The following is a 19208-nucleotide window of genomic DNA, read 5'->3' on the forward strand; positions in this document are numbered from 1 at the left end:
CATTGGTGTTTACAGTGTACTTGTTACCCCTCTCAGCAGATTACTTTCACTGTAGAACATTTTATTGAAATGTAGATATAAGCCTATGAAAGACCAAAGAGCTTTAGATTTAGAACAACAGTGTTTACAAGGTATATCCAAAAATGTACTATTATGAAAGAAGTGTTTGCCATTTGATGCAAATGCTTCATTCTGACATGTGTTTAGGGAATTTTGAATGCAGTTTTACATTTTGAAGGAGATGTGAGGCATTTTGTGTGTGCAGCCAGCAATTTGGGCAACGCGCGCTGCAAATACCAAAATAGTGGATTGTTGAGTTGCGAATGTCAGTGAAAAGCAGAGACCCATCCAGGCATATCGCAATATTTAAAAATACAATCGCGGAAAAACTGTTTGGAAAGCAAATGGCTATTGCTGTAAAAAGATGACAATGAAAAGACTCCAATCTGTCTTTTAGTTATCAAAATTCTTAACTTAATTGAGCGAACAGTAGCCTATCTTATTGACAAGCGGACGAACATCGGCCATATCCCTGGTGCTTTGCTATTGGGTCAGTGCCACTTTTGTTTGTTTTTTGGACAATATTTTCCACCTCCAGGTTCGATGGACGTCATATTGTATTTGTCTCCCCTTTTGTAGGCCAATTATATGGATCAGACGACATCGTTTTTATTGATCTGTTTGTCAGCGTCAGCAGAGTATGCTACCATGTAATTGTAGTATTTAAAAAAGGGCGTGCGCGCACTTGGGTGTCCCGTACCGGTAAGAAATTACATCTACTTTCACCCTTGTTTACATGTGAAATAATACATTTGTAATTTGTAAACTAACTCTTCATTATAATACATGTGAATAAAGGCGTTTGGAAGTACCACTTGCTGCCGAATATGGAGGAACTTGAATCTGTCAGTTTGATTCATTCAGAATAATTTCACATTAATAGGTACAGCACCTTGTCAGCCCTATTGAAAACACCGCAATAGACATGACTCAAAATGAGTATTTATTCAACTGCTGCTCGTGACATAAGATTATTGATGAACTATTATTTTTATGGATATTACTTTAAGGCTGATGTCATAACACCAACATCAAACGCTAAATAAAAGGCGGAAGATTAGGTTATGCCATTTTAATTCGGAGTGAAACAAAGCCGCTTATCCTAGATGATGCTGGGGCGGTGCCGAAACGTTTACCTCTTTAGACCGGACGGTTAGAGCGGCCATAGGCTCCCTATTGGGTTTAGGCTGTACCACGCTCACGCCGGTGTGTCGTCACACTGGTGCTGTTCCTCTGATTTCAGTGAACAATTTGATAGTGCATGCAACTCCTGCGCGGCTCCTCTGTGTTCCTGTACAGTGTGTCCCGACACAGGATAATGGTCCTTATAAAGAGCTCGAGAGGATTACAACTCGCCTTCGGAATTTATAAGCGAAGTCATCATCACTCAGTTGGAATTATTGGAGCGCCTTTTTCAAAAGGACAGGTGAGTACTGTAGGCAATTTATTATAGGCTACCCTATTTATTGTAGGCTATTGATAGGTATACCAATCGATACGTTATCGAATAGACTTAATATACTATAGTTAGATACAATAAACTATACATTTGTGATGTATTGTTATGTGTTGCTATAATACACAGTCCTATTAATCTATCTATACTGCAGCCGAGGGATGGTGTGGAGAAAGGACCAGACCTCATTCGCGCCGCAGGATTGGTGGAAAAGCTCAGAGCGCAAGGTGAAACACAGATATTGCATTTTACACTCATTCTGTAATGTAGGCTATAGGGAACGACAGTGCATACATTAAGACACCTGCGGTGAATAAACTTGTGAAAATTGAGAATGTACAGTGAAGGGAATCTGTTTAAAATATGTTTGTTTTCTGAGAGGGATGATGAAATTATCCTGTAAATCCCCAAATTGCAATAGTTGCATCAGTAAGCTATTGATTTGATCAAATTAGTAAGTGATCTCTCCAAGATCAGTCTCCAGACTTCCAAACGTTTCTTTTTACTTGGCTTGGCAGAGGTGTTGAGATAAATAATTTAACATATTGGGGATCAGTTTGAAACCTGGTGTCAAATGACAATAGCGTTTACACAAGCGAACAGAGGAGGCTGGTGGGAGGAACTATAGGAGGATGGGCTCATTGTAATGGCTGGAATGGAACAAATGCAAAGGTGTCAAATCAAATTGTATTTGTCACATGCGCCGAATACAACAGGTGTAGACCTTACCGTGAAATGCTTACAAGCCCTTAACCAACAATGCAGTTTTAAGAATATATTTACAAAATAAACTATAAAGTAAAAAATATATATAACACAATAAAATAACAATAACGAGGCTATATACAGGGGGTACTGGTACCAAGTCAATGTGCTGGTTTCCAATATGTTTGATGTGTTTGATACCGTTCCATAAATTCCAATCCAGCCATTACAATTAGATCATCCTCCTATAGCTCCTCCCACCAGCATCCTCTAGACATCCTAAGCACCCTCTCTGTTTTATTAATGGAACACAAGACAGGGGATCTGATAGGCCTATTTCTTCTGACCTTGCACAACCACTCCCACTTCCGTGTGTGTGTGTGTGTGTTTGGGTTATGACAATGGTAGCCTCTTGCACACAGGCGTGCTCACTCACTCAACCACCAGCAACAGTTGGGGACACTTTGGGGTGGACAAGTGCTCTGTCAATTCTTAGCCTGCCTGAATGCTCTACAGAGAGAATAGCAGACATACATCTCAATCACTAACATAGTAACAGACACAGTAAAAGAAGTCATTCATAAGTAATTTGATTTTGGAGAGAGCTCATTTGCATTGGCAAAATGGAGAGGATTCAACATTTTGCATCTTGGCAAAATGGAGGAGCGTTTACATTGCAAATAAGCTTAGAGGCAAGGTCAGGGGTATTCAACTCTTACCCTACGAGGTCTGGAGCCTGCTGGTTTTCTATTCTACCTGATAATTAATTGCACACACCTGGTGTCCCAGGTCTAAATCAGTCCCTGATTAGAGGGGAACCATGAAAAAATGTAGTGGAACTAGCTTCGAGGTCCAGAGTTAAATTTGAGGGGACTAGGTTATAACATGTACATCACGTGTCAAACTCATTCCACAGCGGGCCGAGTGGCTGCGGGTTTTCGCTCCTCCCTTGTACTTGATTGATTAATTAAGGTAATTAGTAAGGAACTCCCCTCACCTGGTTGTCTAGATCTTAATTGAACTGAAAAAACAAAAACCAGCAGACACTAGGCCCTCCGTGGAATGGTTTGACACCCCTGTTGTACATGGATCCATCGATACCTTATTACATCGGCGCAATGAGAGTGTGCGGCTTTTCTTTTCAATGTGATGCATTGAGAGCATCTTCCTTGATTCATTTTGACACCAGATTACTGTAAGCGCATTGACTAATACATTTCCTTCTGTGACTGTTGCGTTGCCCAATCTCATCCTCCGCAGGCTGTGCGGTCAAAGACTATGGCAACCTGACATTTGTGGATGTGGCCAACGATGAGCCCATAGGCAATGTGAAGAGACCCAGAGCTGTGGGCAGCGCCAACCAACGCCTGTCTGCTGCCGTCCACGCCGTGAAGAATGACGGATACACCTGTGTGATGCTGGGAGGAGACCACAGGTGTGTGTGTGTCATAACCAACCATATTAGAGCAAGAGCCCAGTGTCAACAACCAGCCAAAATTCACACAAAAGGATTGAGGGCAGAGTTTTTCCTGACTATATGATATGGAATTCACTCATGTTTGGTTTGTGTCCAGTTTGGCGATAGGCTCAATCCAGGGGCATGCGGCAGCTAAGGAGGACCTCAGTGTGGTATGGGTGGACGCCCATGCAGACATCAACACACCACTGACCTCCCCTACAGGCAATATCCACGGACAGCCCATGTCCTACCTCATCCGTGAGCTGCACTCCAAGGTGATCTCTCTCTCCTCCTTTCCCCCCCCCCCAAAGACATCCCTAAGTTTTAATATTTCAAATAGTGTATCATAAAACATTTGGTTGTTTGCCTTGCAACAGAGTTGATAATGTTAGATCAGCCACACCTTGGTTTCGCAATACCAATATTTTAGTTGTGCAATGTCGGTTTGTTTTGAGGATTTAACGTAAGACTCTTCCTCTTCCCGTACACTTGTTTTTTTTTTTTGTAAAATGTTTTAGTCATTTAGCAGACGCTCTTATCCAGAGCGACTTACAGTTAGTGAGTGCATACATTTTCATACTGGCCCCCTGTGGGAAATGAACACAACCCTGGCGTTGCAAGCGCCATGCTCTACCAACTGAGCTACACGGGACACATCCTTGGTCATCATACATTTTTTAAGGAATTGATTATAAAATGAAACTTTTTGATAGAGAATAGTCATATCAATGATGTTTTAGGTGGTGACAATGTTATACATGAGTGTGAGCTACAGTTCTAGATGCAGACCCATCTCCTTTTCTTTGATTAGATTCCAGTTCTGCCCAATTTCTCCTGGATAAAGCCATGCGTATCAGCCAAAGACATAGTCTACATTGGCTTGAGAGATGTGGATCCAGAGGAGCAGTACGTGTTTTTGCCTGTCATTCTGAATCATACATCATCATATTATATAACCTTGCACTACATAATTGTTTTCTGAAGAATTAAAACAAAACGTTCTATTTATAGCCATATCCTGAAGTTACTGGGTATCAAAGGTTACTCCATGACAGAGGTGGATCGTCTTGGAATAGCCAAAGTGATGGAGGAGACATGTGACTACATCTTCTCAAAGTATGTAGCCTCAACAATTTCATTGTTATTTTAATTTCTTGCTATTCATGGTAGTCTACATCCGACTTTGATAAATCAATGTAAATATTGGGCATTGATGTGTTGTGAGAGCAAAACAGTGATTTAATTGATTTATCTGGCCTCCTGTAGATCAGTTGGTAGAGCATGGCGCTTGCAACGCCAGGGTTGTGGGTTCGATTCCCACGGGGGGGCCAGTATGAAAAATGTATGCACTCACTAACTGTAAGTCGCTCTGGATAAGGGCGTCTGCTAAATGACTAAAATGTAAATTTAACAGGGTGAAGAAGCCCATCCACCTGAGCTATGACATCGATGCCCTGGACCCATCGATCTCCCCGGCCACAGGAACACCAGTAGTGGGAGGGCTGACCTACAGAGAGGGAGTCTACATCACAGAGCACATCTGTCAGACAGGTGAGCGATCTCACACACAATAGAGGCTGCTCCAATGTAGTGTGTCTGTCTGAGCTGTATTTTGTTCTCGCAGGGCTGCTATCTGCGGTGGACATGGTGGAGGTGAACCCTAAGAGGGGCAGGACAGACGGTGAGATCAGATCCACTGTCAACGCGGCAGTAGATCTGATACGTGGTTGCTTCGGAAAGCTCCGGGGGGGAAACCACCCTGCGGACTACAAGATGCCCCTGCCTTGAGCTGCCAACCACCACCAGAGCCTTCTATAACAGTAAAGAAGTGTGGCCAGCTTTCTGCACTTCAATATCGTTTTGACTCTTTCTGTAATCCAGTTTGAACTAATTGCCTTTTGTATCAAATCATGGAGAGCGATTTAAAATAGATACTGTGTATTTTTTTCAGAACTGCTTCAGTGTTTGGTTGGTATTAATACAGTAACTGCAGTAATACAGGAATAGTTCTGCAGTTGTTCCAGTCAATTATGAGTCTGGTCTGGACAAATAATGTAAAACACTGACTTGCTCACACTGTAGTCTTTAGTGAACACTTTATTTAGAAAATATTAAATCTCACACGTACAACACATCTGGCCACACATCCCATTATTACATGTAAAACAAAAGGACTGCATCTTGGAGCAGAGGAGGCTGGTGATAGGAGGATGGGCTCATTGTAATGGCTGGAGTCGCACATTGTTTCCATTCCAGACACTGCAATGAGCCCGTCCTTTCTCCTCCCACCAGCCTCCTCTGCTTTGGAGTATATACACAGATTTCCCTGGATCAGCATAGGCTTAAACTGTGGAGTGGAGGAGCCAGGTATGGAGTGATACATGGAATAAATATTCCTATTGATTCTTAGCATCAGCTTTCATTCTGTCATTTAGAGATGAAATCCTTTGATTATCAGACCAATTAATCAACAATTGATCAGGTACGAGCTTTGCGTCAGTCACAAAACGGATCAGTCAGTACTTATAGGCTGTTGTATTTCACCGAGGCAGAAAGAGGAGTTGGAGAGACGGGAGGAACAGAGAGCATCGAGAGCGACCGACAGAGGAAGAAAAACCAGGAGACATAGTGTACCATTGGCTTTGAATGTCAGTGTTTATCTGTGCGGCAGATGCAGTAACGTTTACCCTGGAGTGAATGACCTCAGGGCTGAAATAGCCCCGTGGCAGACATGGCATTGGTAGAGAGGGGTGGAAGGGAGAGAGAGCGTGTGGGGGAGCGCGATTGAAATGTAAAGGTAATTTCCGATTGAGCCGACATATGCAGCGTTTACCGTGAATGCAGTCTCCACTAAAGCAGTAACATTGCCTTCCGCAATAGGGATCAAAACCTGGTCAAACACTGTATTACAGTGAATCAGTGATATTCACTTCTCATAAGCACTGTTCTGAGACCTGCCCCAAGTCTGATAATAGTACAGTATGCACAGGGTCTGGGATATGAAGAACTCCAAGCATGTCAAATGTTTTGATGGTCACATTGGTGCTTTCCTATCTAATACCTCAGGTCGGACCACCAAATGTTAAGGCGCAAAAAATTGTCAAAGACTCCAGTCACCCAAGTCATAGACTGTTCTCTCTGCTACCGCACGGCAAGCGGTACCGGAGTGCCAAGTCTAGGACCAAAAGGCTCCTTAACAGCTTCTACCCCCAAGCCATAAGACTGCTGATGGCCACCCAGACTATTTACATTGACCCCCCCCCTGATATGACGTGGGTTCATCTGATTCTGACCTGTTGATGAGGAGGGGGAGGGAATGGGGGGACATTGTGGGAGAAACGGACAGTGACAGTGCATTTATAACTGGTCTCGGTCCTCTGTGTGCTGGGAAGCAGTGGGGGAGGAGGGGATTGGAGTGATGGTTAGAATGAAGGAGTGTTTCAGGTAAAGGAAAAGAGTAGTGCACACCAAAGGATGTAATGTGTAGGAAGTTGACAGGGAGAAGCAGCCTTGTTGCTTGCTCTAGTTAACTTAGTATCAACATAAAAGTCCCTGTTAAGGGTGAGAGTGAAATAAAAGTTCCTCAGTATTTAAAGACAGCTGTGCAGTCGGAGTGTGCAAAACCCATGATGGAAGGCACAGACTGGGACCGAAGCGCTTCGGACCCACTGGTGAACCACACACCTCAGGTATAAATAAAATGTGACATCACATGAGCAGCCAGAGCCTCAGTGAACACTGAGTTTTGAGGAGAGGAAGGGCGTGGAGAGGTCAGCGGGCACTTCACAGCCCAGTGTCCACAGAGCCGAGAGTCAGGAGGAGGACAGTATCATTCAGTTTGATCATTCCGACTCGTTCAGAGTGCAACGTCTTCTGAACTCCTGGCCTCGCTCGTGAATCCACTTGTTAGACACTGGAGAGGGAAGATGAAAAAAAACTAAGTCAGGAGGACATTTACACACATCAAAACATGACCAAAAAAGACCCACTGGGTCTCAGGGTGTAGGAAATAGGACAGGAGTAAAGGATGTAATGAGAGACAGGTTGGCTCACCCCACTTGTTGCCCACTAGGACAGGGCAGGCTGCGTGCCGCGTACTGTAGTCACCCTCCCCACTGGGAAACAGGTTATACCAGAACACTGCACTACCCTGAAAAGAACCGTTTACACATACACACGTTAAGACCCAGTTCTTGATTTAGCATCAACATATCAAATCAATACATCTGTCACACAAAGAATGCAAAGTGAATACCACAGTTGTGTGTTTCACCTTTTTGGGCCACACTGCAGCTCCCACATCAGTAAAGACAGTGGCTCCTCCTGAAGGCACGTCACTCATCTGCAACAGAGAAGAGAGCCTCGTCAAGCCATCACGTCATACCACTTTAATAGGAGAGCTTTTTCAACATAATTGAAACCCATAGCTTTTTAATGGATTCTTTGAAATTAGATTTACACATGGGTAAATGTAAGACCCAAATTGTATCCATTGTATCCAAATCTATGAACTAGAGCTGAAATAGTGAATTGCTTAATGAGATGATAAAGCAATAGATACTAACGTAAATGAGCCAGGTGGCGATGCGGTTCCCGGTGCCCAGCTCCTTAAATGCATCCGGTTCATCTTTCTACAAAAAGACATGGAACATCCACAAAGGTTCAATAACACTAACAGTGAACTCAGGGCAAAACCCCATCCAGATATGAACCCACTAGCAACAGTTATTGCACGTGTGCCAGCCATCAACAGCCACCCACTGGCTCCGTCATACAGGTCATATTTCCCAGACCAGAATAGAAAGAGAAGCCTTGTTTACCCGTCCAAAGTCAAAGTGAGGCTCGTATTGCCCGCCCACGCCGTAATTTGCCACCTGAGGAGAGATGAACAGAGGACATCAGCTCAGTGACAGATGCTGTGTTGTCATTAGACACACTTTTGATAGGTTCTTCCAAAGTAGCAAACAGCAGTAAAGTTGATTCCTTTTGCATTCATTGCTTGCATTTTTTCATATGGTTGCTATAATAGGCATACTGTATGTATATATATTCACATCATTGGTTGCTAAACCCCACAGATGTACTGCGAGGGTATCCCCTCCTGCCAGTGCTCTAGTCCTACTAAACTCCCCCGGAAACCCTGATGTTCGGTTGTGTTACCTGTAGCTCCTCTGCAGTCTGGACGTTCAGGCCGGTGATATCCTCAATGCGCTGGTTTATCTTGTCCACTACTGGATCTTCGTAGGCGGTTAGCCACGCACTGTGATGAGAGATGGAGAGTTTGAGTCGTAAGATACATCTTTATTTAGCGTAAATTGCAGCCAGGCAGCTGAATAATGTTATTCTAGATTAGTGTGTCCACAATTAACAGTGAAGAGTGCAGCATGGACAGCATGTGTTAGTACTGTACGTTAGAAGGGGTGTACAAATGTAGGATCTTAATTTGATCACCCTGTTACAAGAGAATCTTCCTGCAATGCAGGAAATATAACATTTGAAGTGCATTTTAGGTTTAGAAATGCTTTTGAAGACTTTTGATTTTCCCTTACGAACCCCTACAATTATGGTCCACATAATAATTCACATTTCCTGTTGCTGCAGGATGATTTTCCTGCTGTAGCAAACTGGCTCAAATTAAGATCCGACATCTGTAGGTGAAGGAAACAGGCTGGTTGAAACAGGTCAGAGGGAACTCCATATTTATCCACAAGTCTCAGAGCAAAACATTTTTATCTCTCCTTTTGATTTGTTGAAGAATCTATTTTTTTAAATATTTTTTTGTATTTTATCCCCTTTTTCGATTGTCTCATCGCTGCAACTCCCCAACATGCTCAGGAGGCAAAGGTCGAGTCACGCGTCCTCCGAAACATGACCTGCCAAACTGCGCTTAACACCCGCCCGCTTAACCCGGAAGCCAGCCGCAACAATGTGTCAGAGGAAACACCGTTCAGCCTGCAGGCGCCTGGCCCGCCACAAGGAGTCACTAGAGCGCGATGAGCCAAGTAAAGCTACCCCGGCCAAACTCCCCTAACCCGGACAAGGCTGGGCCAATTGTGCGCCGCCCTACGGGACTCCCGATCATGGCCGGTTCTGATACACCCCGGGATCGAACCCGGGTCTGTAGTGACGCCTCTAGCACTGCGATGCAGTGCCTTAGACCGCTGCGCCACTCGGGAGGCCCAGAATCGCCCTAGTTAATGAAAAACCTAAACTAACCGTTTCTCACCAAGGAAGTTGGGGCAGAGTGACCATTTACATGTTGGGGTTATTCATTTAACAACAGAACCCAGTACCTTTATGTTACAGACCGTGGAGTTTTAAATGTACATTTATAAATATAGATTGGAAAGGTATGGAAGTAACAGAAGATGCTGTTAAGTGTCCAGCAAGAAGCAGAGTTGACTGGGCAGACCAAGATCGCACCCTTCCATTGGATAGGAGCCAGGCCTCACTTCGAAGTCAGACAGGCCACATCTCAGGCCCTGTTTACACACCCTAATTTAACATGAATGTGTGTGTGTGTCCTTTGCATGTGCGTGTTATAAAGACGAATAGGACATGCTTTCAAATTGGCTCAACCTATATTCTGAAATATACGTGTGTGTGCCCTGGATGACAGGGTTATTTTTGAAGTTGTGTCATTAGGAGAGTCTGGACAGAATGCTGGCTCACATCCTCAGATATAAATACTGCATCAGCTACTATATCAGCTGTATGGTTACAAAAACATTTGCTGTATCAGAGTGCTTCATTAAACCATTTATCTATCAAGAAAAATCTACAGCCTAACTGAGAACCCTGATAACTAAATGGCCCTAGGATAATTAATTCATGAACACATTGAGCATGTTTCATGAGCAAAATGCTGAATGAATTTGGTTAATTTAGGTTAATGGACATAATAAAACTGTAATCTGGGGTCAGAGTTGAGGAACAGAGGAAGGTCACCATGTTTCCATTTGCTCATCAACTACAGTTAATATCTCTCCACAAGGGGGCGCTCTATAGCCACACCACATTAAACAGGCTTGAAGGGAGCAAAGAAGCCCCCTTTCTACAGGAGGAATTCTACTTTTGAGCTTCCACCCACACACTGAAACAACATTCTGTAAGATAAGCCAGAACCAAGATGACAGAATCTTTTTCAAAGAAAAAGAGCAGGAAAAAATGACTTTGTGTTTGCCACTGCATGGAGTGGGTTGTCATGCCGATAATGTCAATCATCTGATGGGTTGGAGAGGGATCGGATTGCATAGGTCAGGAGGAGGAGAGAGGTGGAGAGGTAAGTGTATCCGTAAGCAAAGTTCCACAAAAGGGGTGAGGGGTAGGGATGAGCAGCGTGACAGGGCAGACAGGGCCTCATGCAAGCCCCTCTCCTTCACCTTTGACCCCTTACCTCTTGGAGACTCTGTAATGGGCTGTGGTGAGTTTCCCAGTTTGGGGGTCATGCACGGTGGCACGCCTTAGCTAGTATCCCGGACGGTTCACATTACAGTCACAGATCACAGAGAGGAGGACAGAGGCACAGAGGAAGAGGAGAGACGGAGAAATAGAAAGAGAGAGATCGAGAGAGACGTCACTGAATGATCAAGCAACTGTAATGAGAGACAGACTGATGCTAGGCCAGGGCATGCCAACCATGATGTCTAAAACCATTGCAGCACACGACTTGCTGAACTTGCACACTCAGGTAATGGCCACAGCCAAACTTAACTGAGACGCTACCAAAGGAGGATGAGATATTAGCCTGGCCTGGTTGCACCCCGACTACTGTTAATGGAGACATAACAAGCAGGTACTGGACTCTTGTTCCTCCCTCTTGTTATGATCAAAGCAGTGGCAGGACGTCTTGGCAAGAGCACGGGCCCAGAGCGGCGGAATTATACCTTCTTCAAAATCAACCTACCTTCCAATATACCCAAAATGTCTACCACCTCACAAGAACCTTACTTGTTCAGGCAATAATTCCCCAAACATACAAACTGACAATTTACAATCCGTTATAATCATTCTACACTTAAAGTTGCAGAGTTCACGATTAGCAGTTGTGCTCATGCCAAGGTTCCTGCCCATGCAGAGGGAGAGGATGCGGAGGGGTATGGGGTACAGACAGGGGCAAGGTTGCAGGGTTTGGGGTACAGCGCTGTACCCATCCCTGCCTGCTGGTCTTACCTCTTGCTGATGCGATAGTGGGCGGTCTCCAGTACACCAGTAATGGGGTTGGAGATGGTGGCCCGGCGCAGCTGTGGACACGGGTTACGGGGAACACATTCCCTGTTACACACTGACTGGCTGTTGGACCCACATACACTACTAGGCTACATTAAGTCTGTGCTGTGTGTCCCTGCTGGGCCCCTCTCCAAGAGCTGAACCATAGCTTGAGTTATGGATTTCTATCATTGACATTAATACACGATTCATGCGAAAGTCTGAGCTATTTGTTGATATGAAGCTATGACTCAGTTATGATCATTTCATTCAGTTATGATAATTTAATTAAGTTATGACCATTTGATTCAGTTGTGATAATTTGAGGTGATGTTCATTGTCGAGTCAAAACTCACTTCAAGTTCTAACGGAGCTATCAAATACTACTGTATGAGCCAAAAAAGTGGGATGTTGCTCTTATCCAGCCAGTGTGTAACAAATAAACAAACACATGGTACACAGTCAGGTCCTCATGCAGGGTGGGCATCCCCAGTGTTCTTATGGCAGCAATGAAACATGCATCTTAGACACATTCTAACATCTACCACACCTAAGGTTGCAAAAATATTCCCAACATTATCATCCAACAGGAATTCTAGAAAACCACATCCCAGACCCAGTCTTCCCCAGAGGTTGAACTTTGAACTCACCCTGGGTTTGGCCAGCTCTTTGACCTTCTCGATCTCGCTGTTGGAGAGGATGTCATGGTAACGGATGATGCGTGGGCGGTCCCACTCGTCCTCCTGCTTGACGGGACCCAGCACGTACAGGGGGTGGCGGTTGTTGTCAGAGTAACGACAGAACATACGACTCTGACGCCGCGGGGTCTGAAAGATGGAAGAGAGAGAAAGATCATACATGATCAGAGCCTCACCCCCCACCCCCAAAACCCCCACTCTAAAATACAATCTATTTTTGGGCTTAGTTGGGGTCAATTTGCAGTGTACAAATGTATTGAAATAAAGCCTTTCAATAGGACTAGGACTTAAGGCAAAATACATAGCCATTAGAAGCTGTGCATGCAGAGTGTGTGTGTTAGCCAGTGGAGGCTGGTGAGGGGTGGATGGTTCACAGTAATGGATGGAAAGGCTTGAATGGAATCAAACAAATGGAACCCATGTGTTTGATGTATTTCCATTCCAGCCATTACTATGAGTCTGTCCTCCGATTTAAAGTGCCACCAGCCACCACTGGTTAGTACAGCTCAGTGGAGGCTGCTGAGTGGAGAACGGCTCATAATGGCTGGAACAAAGCAAATGGAATGGCATCAAACACCATGGAAACCATGTGTTTGATGTATTTGATACCATTCCACTAATTCCGCTCCAGCCATTACCATGAGCCCGTCCTCCCCAATTAAGGTACCACCAGCCACCTGTGGTACAGTTAGTGCCTCTCACCATCTTGATGCCCTCTCCACGACAAAGCTGTTCATATTTCCTCCTCTCAGGCAGGTAGTCTGCAGGTCTGCCCTTCTTGTCAGACGCCTCTCTCTTCTCCCGCTCTCTCTTCTCCTTCTCCTTCTGACCCTCCTCCGCCTCCACCTTGTTCTGCTTGGCCAGCTGGTACTCAAAGTACTTCAGGTTGCCGTTGGCTCGCTGGTGGGCAGAGTCTGAGAAACACAGTAGACTCAGTTAGGACAGAAGATGAGTCTTCTCAGTATTGTACTGCGTATTACAATCAAGACATGAAAAACAAATATCACACACATACTTGGGTGACAGCACTTTAAAATGTATTTCAGTAATCTGACTAGGTTGGATTGGTGAAAGCCAAAGGGAGGTAACCTGGCTTTCAGTTATAGAATCATACACAAAGTATCAATTGGCCTCACATAATGTCTAAGTACTACAGAAGCCTCCACTCACCTAATTTGAGTAGTCTCTTGGTGTAGTCCAAGGCTCTCTCTAGCTCCCCCTGCTGGTAGATGGAGTAGCTGAGGTAGTCTAGGATGGTGACCATGTCCACGTTGGACTCCTCTCCCCCGTCCAGCTGTTTCAGAGCCTGCTCCATCCACAGCTCCGTGTGGTAGTAGTCGGCATCAGAGTAGGCTATCTTCCCCAGCTCAAAGCAGTCCTCCACCGTCATGGGGCTCACAGTGACATCCTTATTGGTTCCTGTGTGTAGATGTTAACATGTGCGGAGTGACACACGCCGCAGACACACAAATGGACACATTCCATCTCAGCAGCGTTTACATGCAGTTCACTTACATGGCATTTACAGTACATTTAAAAGCATTCATGTGGACTAAATGGGGCTTTCCCCTGCACGTGGTGAGCACTGTGCAGGATTTCCCTCTGCACCAGTAGGAACAGCCATCACTGAAACTATAATAGAACCTCTGCCGGCAACACGTCCGATGCTAATCCACTCCTGGTATGCAGCTCCCACCACATGCCCTAAACCCCTAGCCTCTACCTCCCTGTCCCAACACACTTCACTAGGCAGTTCCGCCCCCCGTGGAGATGGTGTGTGTGTGTCCAGCCGGTAGATGCCCTAAACCCCTAGCCTCTACCTCCCTGTCCCAACGCCCCTCACCAGGCAGCTCTCCTGAGGAGATGGTGTGTGTGTCCAGCCGGTAGGTGTCCTGGAGTCTCATCAGGGCCTTGGCTGCCCCAGTCTGATCGTCATCATTGGGGAAGTGCTGTCTCTGGATGGTCAGGTTAGAGATGAACCCTGGAGTATGGGAAGGAAAGATGGTTAGGAACCTCAATTCTATTATATGAGGAGATCTTCACACTGGCTGGTATAGATGCTAAAAGATGCTTGGAGAACAATGGTATGACGTCATTGTTTTAGCACTATCCACTGAGTTTTTAAACTACGGCGCACTACATGGTTCAATTTGCCAATAAATCAGCACAATCTACTCTGAAGCTAAAATTGGGATCATGTATACTCTGCTAATGACCATACAAAAATATACATTTACATTATTAAAGGTATCGGAGAGCAATGTAAAATACGGCGAACTTAGCAAAACGCAGAATGTGGTGAGTGCATGGAGGCCACCATCTATATGCACCTCTGCTATTTCATTAATCTCTGAGTAGAAACAGATCCTGTTCCTAAAAATGCAACATGACTGATTATATTGTGGTTTTTCATCAAGTTGTTAATTAGCAATAATTGGGAAGATTTCATCTTTATGTGGTAACAGAGCAGTCATTATAATAGAGGCCTATGGGTAATCCTGACCATCAGACATGTCCTTGAGGACCAGGCTCTCCAGCTCTCCCCACTCGGTGTTGAGCCTCTTCATCAGCTTGAAGGCGTTGACCGGGTGGCCCAGGAAGCCCTCTGGGTCCTGAGTGGCCGTGGCCGACAACACATCCAGCTTCTCAGACCACCTGGACACACCATGGAGGGAAAATGCATTCAGTATAGGCTACTCCTCTTGACCTGCACTGTTGGAACTTATGAATTTGACTGTATCCTGAAATTACATGTGACCCTGTGCATGTGACAGACTCTAAACTTAAAAAAATAAGAGTGACTCATAAGCAAACAGTGAATAATTTTCATATGCATTTCTACATATGACATTCATCAACTTCATATATGAACTCATGTATAAACTCCCCCTACACACGCACCTGTCCATCTGCAGCATTGAAAGGCAATAGAGACGAGAACAGTTACATCATGTCCTGCACTTGACACACCCTGTTGGTTTATTGACTGTGTCTCTTTATAGACAAGAGGAAAACTAGGTCTCTGGTTAGCCAGGCCCATTGTAAGCTAGGGACATGGCAATATGACACCCTCTAAAGACATGTTACAGATAGTATTGTGAAGCAGGATATGTACACCACAGGAGTCTGCGGAGGGGAGAACGGCCCATAATAATGGCCGGAACGGAGCAAATTGAATGGCATCAAACACCTGGAAACCATGTGTTTGATGCATTTGATAACATTTCACTGATTCCGCGCCAGTCATTACCACACTCCCGTTTTCCTCAATTAAGGCGCCAACCAACCTCCTGTGATGTACATTCTTCTCTTTGATAGTCTTTATACCATGGTGCCTTGTGGGAGAGAGTAAAGTGACCAATAGCGAGAGAGAAGCTATCTGGGCATTGGGGTTCTCACTTTATAACCCGTCTCAGCCTATGAATGTGGGAGAAAGAGAAAGATATATAGAGACTGTCTGCCTGTGCATAGGGGCTCTCCGCTCACTTTTTGACCTGCTCTAGTTTGCTCTCCTCAGCTCTGATGTAATCCTTCAGAGAGGTGACCAGGTCCTTCTCTGTGTACAGCAGATCTGTCATCTGACCTGGGGAACACAGCGAAACACAGGGGTCAAAGGTTGTCTAAATGTTTGTAATGTTCATGTCTGTGATAAACCTGTTTTTCATACGGAACAATGTAGTTCAAGTCAAGGTTTGTGACCAAGACAGGCTGGAAGTGATGAACATACTGAATAAAGGGGTCAATAGAGAGATATTCATGAAAAGAGAGGACATTTAACCTACCGATGGAAGTGAAGAAATCTTTGTCAGCGGAGGATGTGTAAAATAGACAGGTCAACAACACACACCAGAATCCCCTCAGCTCCATCTTTGCACTGCCGCACAGGGGTCTGTAAAAAGAGGTAGACAAGTTGTTAGTGCGTTACATATCATATTAATACCTGTGAGATGTAAGGGCACATGGACACACTATCCACTGATGATGATCTCGTGACAGATAGTTTCATAAAAAGATTTGTATTTCGGAGAAGTTAACAGCACCAATCGAAATACTTTTGCGAGTCTCAGCATGCTAACTGGCTGAGCAGAAGCTTGTAAAAATGGTGTTGGCCACACTGGGGAGACGGCTTGCCAGACTTGCCTTCAGGACCCACTGAGTCTGCACGCACCAAGTGAATATACAGCCACTGCCAGCTCATGCCCCCTGCCTGACTCTTTTCACAAGTCCTTCGTTCTTTACACAATTACTACTGTGTCATGCTACTCCAAAAAAAAAAAAACTTCATAGACTCAAAGCTGGGATTTTCAATTACTTTCAGTCTTTAAAAAAAAATGTGTTTTAACTATATGTCTAGCTATAAAAAAACAACAACAGACTTGATACTCAGTTCTTGATTCAGACAGTGGCTGCTTGAGACAAAGAGGTCAGTACTCTGTTTGACCAGAGGGCATTTGAGGCTTTAGGACGACAGAGTACAAGCTGGACAGTGAAAGCAGCTGCTGCATCCCAAGGAGAGCAAGGAGCAGAGGGGGCGGGTTGATGTGGGGGGGAAAGGCTTGATTTCCCTTTTGGGCTGCACAAGTATTTATGATCGGTAATCAAATACCCGGGAGAGTACACAAGTTCACACAAACTGCTGGAGCCTGGCAGTAGGTGCTGTAAATAAATAGGCCAATTAGCTTAATTTCCTTTCATGATGGTCTGGATTTGATTTCAGATAGGTAGGTACCCTTGAAACAGATGTGCAACAGGTGAACAGAGGCCCATGGCAGATGACCTATCCCTCAACCCTATCTAGGGAAATGGAAAGTAGGTATTTCACCAAAAGGTCAGAAATGTGCGAGATGTGACCCAACAAGACTACAAAGAGCTATTAGGTTAAGAAAACTAGTGAGGACACGCAGAGGTCATGCGTCTGTCTGCTATTACTGTTCACTAAAATAAAGTATAATTGTTCTATAATACAAGCCCACAGCCATATTGTATACAAGCTGTCTAATTGTTTGAAGAAAACTAGTCCTGACATATTCCAGTAGTTGACTGAGAATGTTTGAGTCCTACACTTTTGGTTAGTGCCATCAGGGATCCTTGGAACCTCTTTACCCATAACCCTTAACGTAACCATTTGACAATTTAACTTCAACGGGGAGTATGGACGTCCCAAGGCTCCCGGATAGCAAGGACCCTACACTTTTGGAGAGGTTCAAACCAGGGAGTGTAATTCAGGGAGACAAGACTGCCACGTCCATGCCCCTCCCCCATCGCAGGGATTTTTGGGAGCACCATCAAAATAGATTGCCTAGCCTAGAAGTAAACCCTACCGCCAATAACTAGTAAATTAAAGTTTTCCACACCTAGTTTCATTTTCCACATGTATTATGGGTCTACAGCTATGTATTATGGGTCTACAGAACGTTCTAATTAGGCTATTATCTACTCTTGAAATGCCAACATGTGTGCAACAATGTATCAACCAATTGTTTCCAGCAACATGTTACTGTCACATGTAGCAAGGAAATAAATACATCGGAGATAAACTCCGCGCATAGCTAAGTTTTACTGCAGCTGCGACACAAAACTTTTTAATACCTTCACACATGTTGTTCCTACTGTACAGCAGGCCAAATCAAAGCTATGCCAAATATCAGCAGCAATAAAATGAAAATAACTCAAATGTATTGTTTCATTTGCAACAACGATGTGACTGAAACACAATTTTACAATGTAGCGGTAACATCAAGGTGTTATTTCAGAGAGGGATGCAGCAGACCAAAACGAACGGTCATTATGACTGTAATGACTGAGGAAATGTGTCGACATTTCCTCTAATAGTTCAGTGAGCAATATCATACAAAGCATACATCATGCAGTAATTTAGAACATCAATTACATATTTTGGTACCTTATTCGGCTCAGCACTGCGTTCGGAAGAGGGTTAAAATCCCCACGTCGTTTGCCACCGCTGTTTTCTCAAAATTCTCGGTATTTTGAACTGGGCTGCGGTTAGCTGGTAGGTTTACGTGCCAGTTTCCGTTTTCTCTTCATTGCCATTATACAGAATGGTGAATGTCGCCACCTGGCGGTTCAATTTAAACAGTGAGTGAAATGCAGTAGTGCTGTGTAAACCTGTGCCCTGGTTTTAATGTCTATGGTATATTCACTCAAAACTATGCCAGTCAATCTTTCAATAAAACAGCATGTTTAAAAAAAAGAGAGGGACTGTATGTCAACTCAGAAAAATAAATAACATATATATATATATATATATATATTTTTTTGTTTTTGTCATTTAGCAGACGCTCTTATCCAGAGCGATTTACAGTTAGTGAGTGCATACATTTTTTTTCATACTGGTCCCCCGTGGGAAACGAACCCACAACCCTGGCGTTGCAAACGCCGTGCTCTACCAACTGAGCTACACGGGACTATTTTTAAGGCTAGTTGTTTTCTATTAAAAACAACATTTAAAAATGATGGAAAATATTGTTGTTTTTCATCCATGAAATGTCACCATTAGTTAATAGTTAGCTAATAATTGCATGATAATATATGTAATTTTATGGTTACTACTATCATTATTCATTTACACAGTTTACTAGTCAGGACTCTTATTTTGAAGGAT

General features: G+C 44.2%; 2 protein-coding genes across 4 annotated transcripts; one reads left to right on the plus strand and one right to left on the minus strand.

Moving 5' to 3' along the window:
- The first annotated feature begins 747 nt into the window (after positions 1-747).
- Positions 748-5626, plus strand: LOC311129997 (arginase-1-like). Of its 2 annotated transcripts, XM_084162581.1 has the most exons (9): positions 748-762; positions 1360-1486; positions 1671-1743; positions 3482-3656; positions 3796-3955; positions 4492-4586; positions 4692-4796; positions 5095-5231; positions 5305-5626. In XM_084162581.1, the coding sequence occupies exons 2-9, from the start codon at positions 1379-1381 to the stop codon at positions 5466-5468; spliced, it is 1017 nt and encodes a 338-aa protein (XP_084018707.1). In that variant the 5' UTR covers positions 748-762; positions 1360-1378; the 3' UTR covers positions 5469-5626. The 2 variants fall into 2 exon arrangements, with proteins under 2 accessions (XP_084018707.1, XP_084018706.1); XM_084162580.1 differs by lacking the exon at positions 748-762 and having other exon boundaries at positions 834-1486.
- A 133-nt stretch (positions 5627-5759) lies between these two features.
- LOC311129908 (prolyl 4-hydroxylase subunit alpha-1-like) lies at positions 5760-18638 on the minus strand. Of its 2 annotated transcripts, XR_014613320.1 has the most exons (16): positions 18489-18638; positions 16369-16475; positions 16073-16169; positions 15090-15241; positions 14430-14567; positions 13757-14005; positions 13289-13500; positions 12539-12715; positions 11853-11923; positions 8841-8940; positions 8501-8554; positions 8246-8311; positions 7954-8022; positions 7734-7830; positions 6045-7593; positions 5760-5876 (listed from the first exon to the last, which is right to left on the minus strand). XR_014613320.1 is itself a non-coding variant. In XM_084162450.1 (15 exons), the coding sequence occupies exons 2-15, from the start codon at positions 16451-16453 to the stop codon at positions 7523-7525; spliced, it is 1638 nt and encodes a 545-aa protein (XP_084018576.1). In that variant the 5' UTR covers positions 16454-16475; positions 18489-18638; the 3' UTR covers positions 5760-7522. The 2 variants fall into 2 exon arrangements, 1 of the variants encoding a protein (XP_084018576.1); XM_084162450.1 differs by having other exon boundaries at positions 5760-7593.
- Between the last annotated feature and the right edge of the window lie 570 nt (positions 18639-19208).

This window comes from Coregonus lavaretus, assembly GCF_964263955.1.
Source record: "Coregonus lavaretus genome assembly, chromosome: 1".
NCBI classification, from domain to species: domain Eukaryota; kingdom Metazoa; phylum Chordata; class Actinopteri; order Salmoniformes; family Salmonidae; genus Coregonus; species Coregonus lavaretus.

What these genes read in the sequence shown, in the direction of transcription:
- LOC311129997 (XM_084162580.1), top strand. Translation starts at nt 1,322, where the DNA reads ATGCAACTCCTGCGCGGCTCCTCTGTGTTCCTGTACAGTGTGTCCCGA. An exon ending in TCCGTGAGCTGCACTCCAAG is followed by an intron (nt 3,956 to 4,491) that starts GTGATCTCTCTC and finishes TTCTTTGATTAG; the next exon opens with ATTCCAGTTCTGCCCAATTT. An exon ending in GATGTGGATCCAGAGGAGCA is followed by an intron (nt 4,587 to 4,691) that starts GTACGTGTTTTT and finishes TTCTATTTATAG; the next exon opens with CCATATCCTGAAGTTACTGG.
- LOC311129908 (XM_084162450.1), bottom strand. Translation starts at nt 16,453, where the DNA reads ATGGAGCTGAGGGGATTCTGGTGTGTGTTGTTGACCTGTCTATTTTAC. An exon ending in GTGGAGAGGGCATCAAGATG is followed by an intron (nt 12,716 to 13,288) that starts GTGAGAGGCACT and finishes TCCATCTTTCAG; the next exon opens with ACCCCGCGGCGTCAGAGTCG. An exon ending in TCGCCACCTGGCTCATTTAC is followed by an intron (nt 8,023 to 8,245) that starts GTTAGTATCTAT and finishes TCTCTGTTGCAG; the next exon opens with ATGAGTGACGTGCCTTCAGG.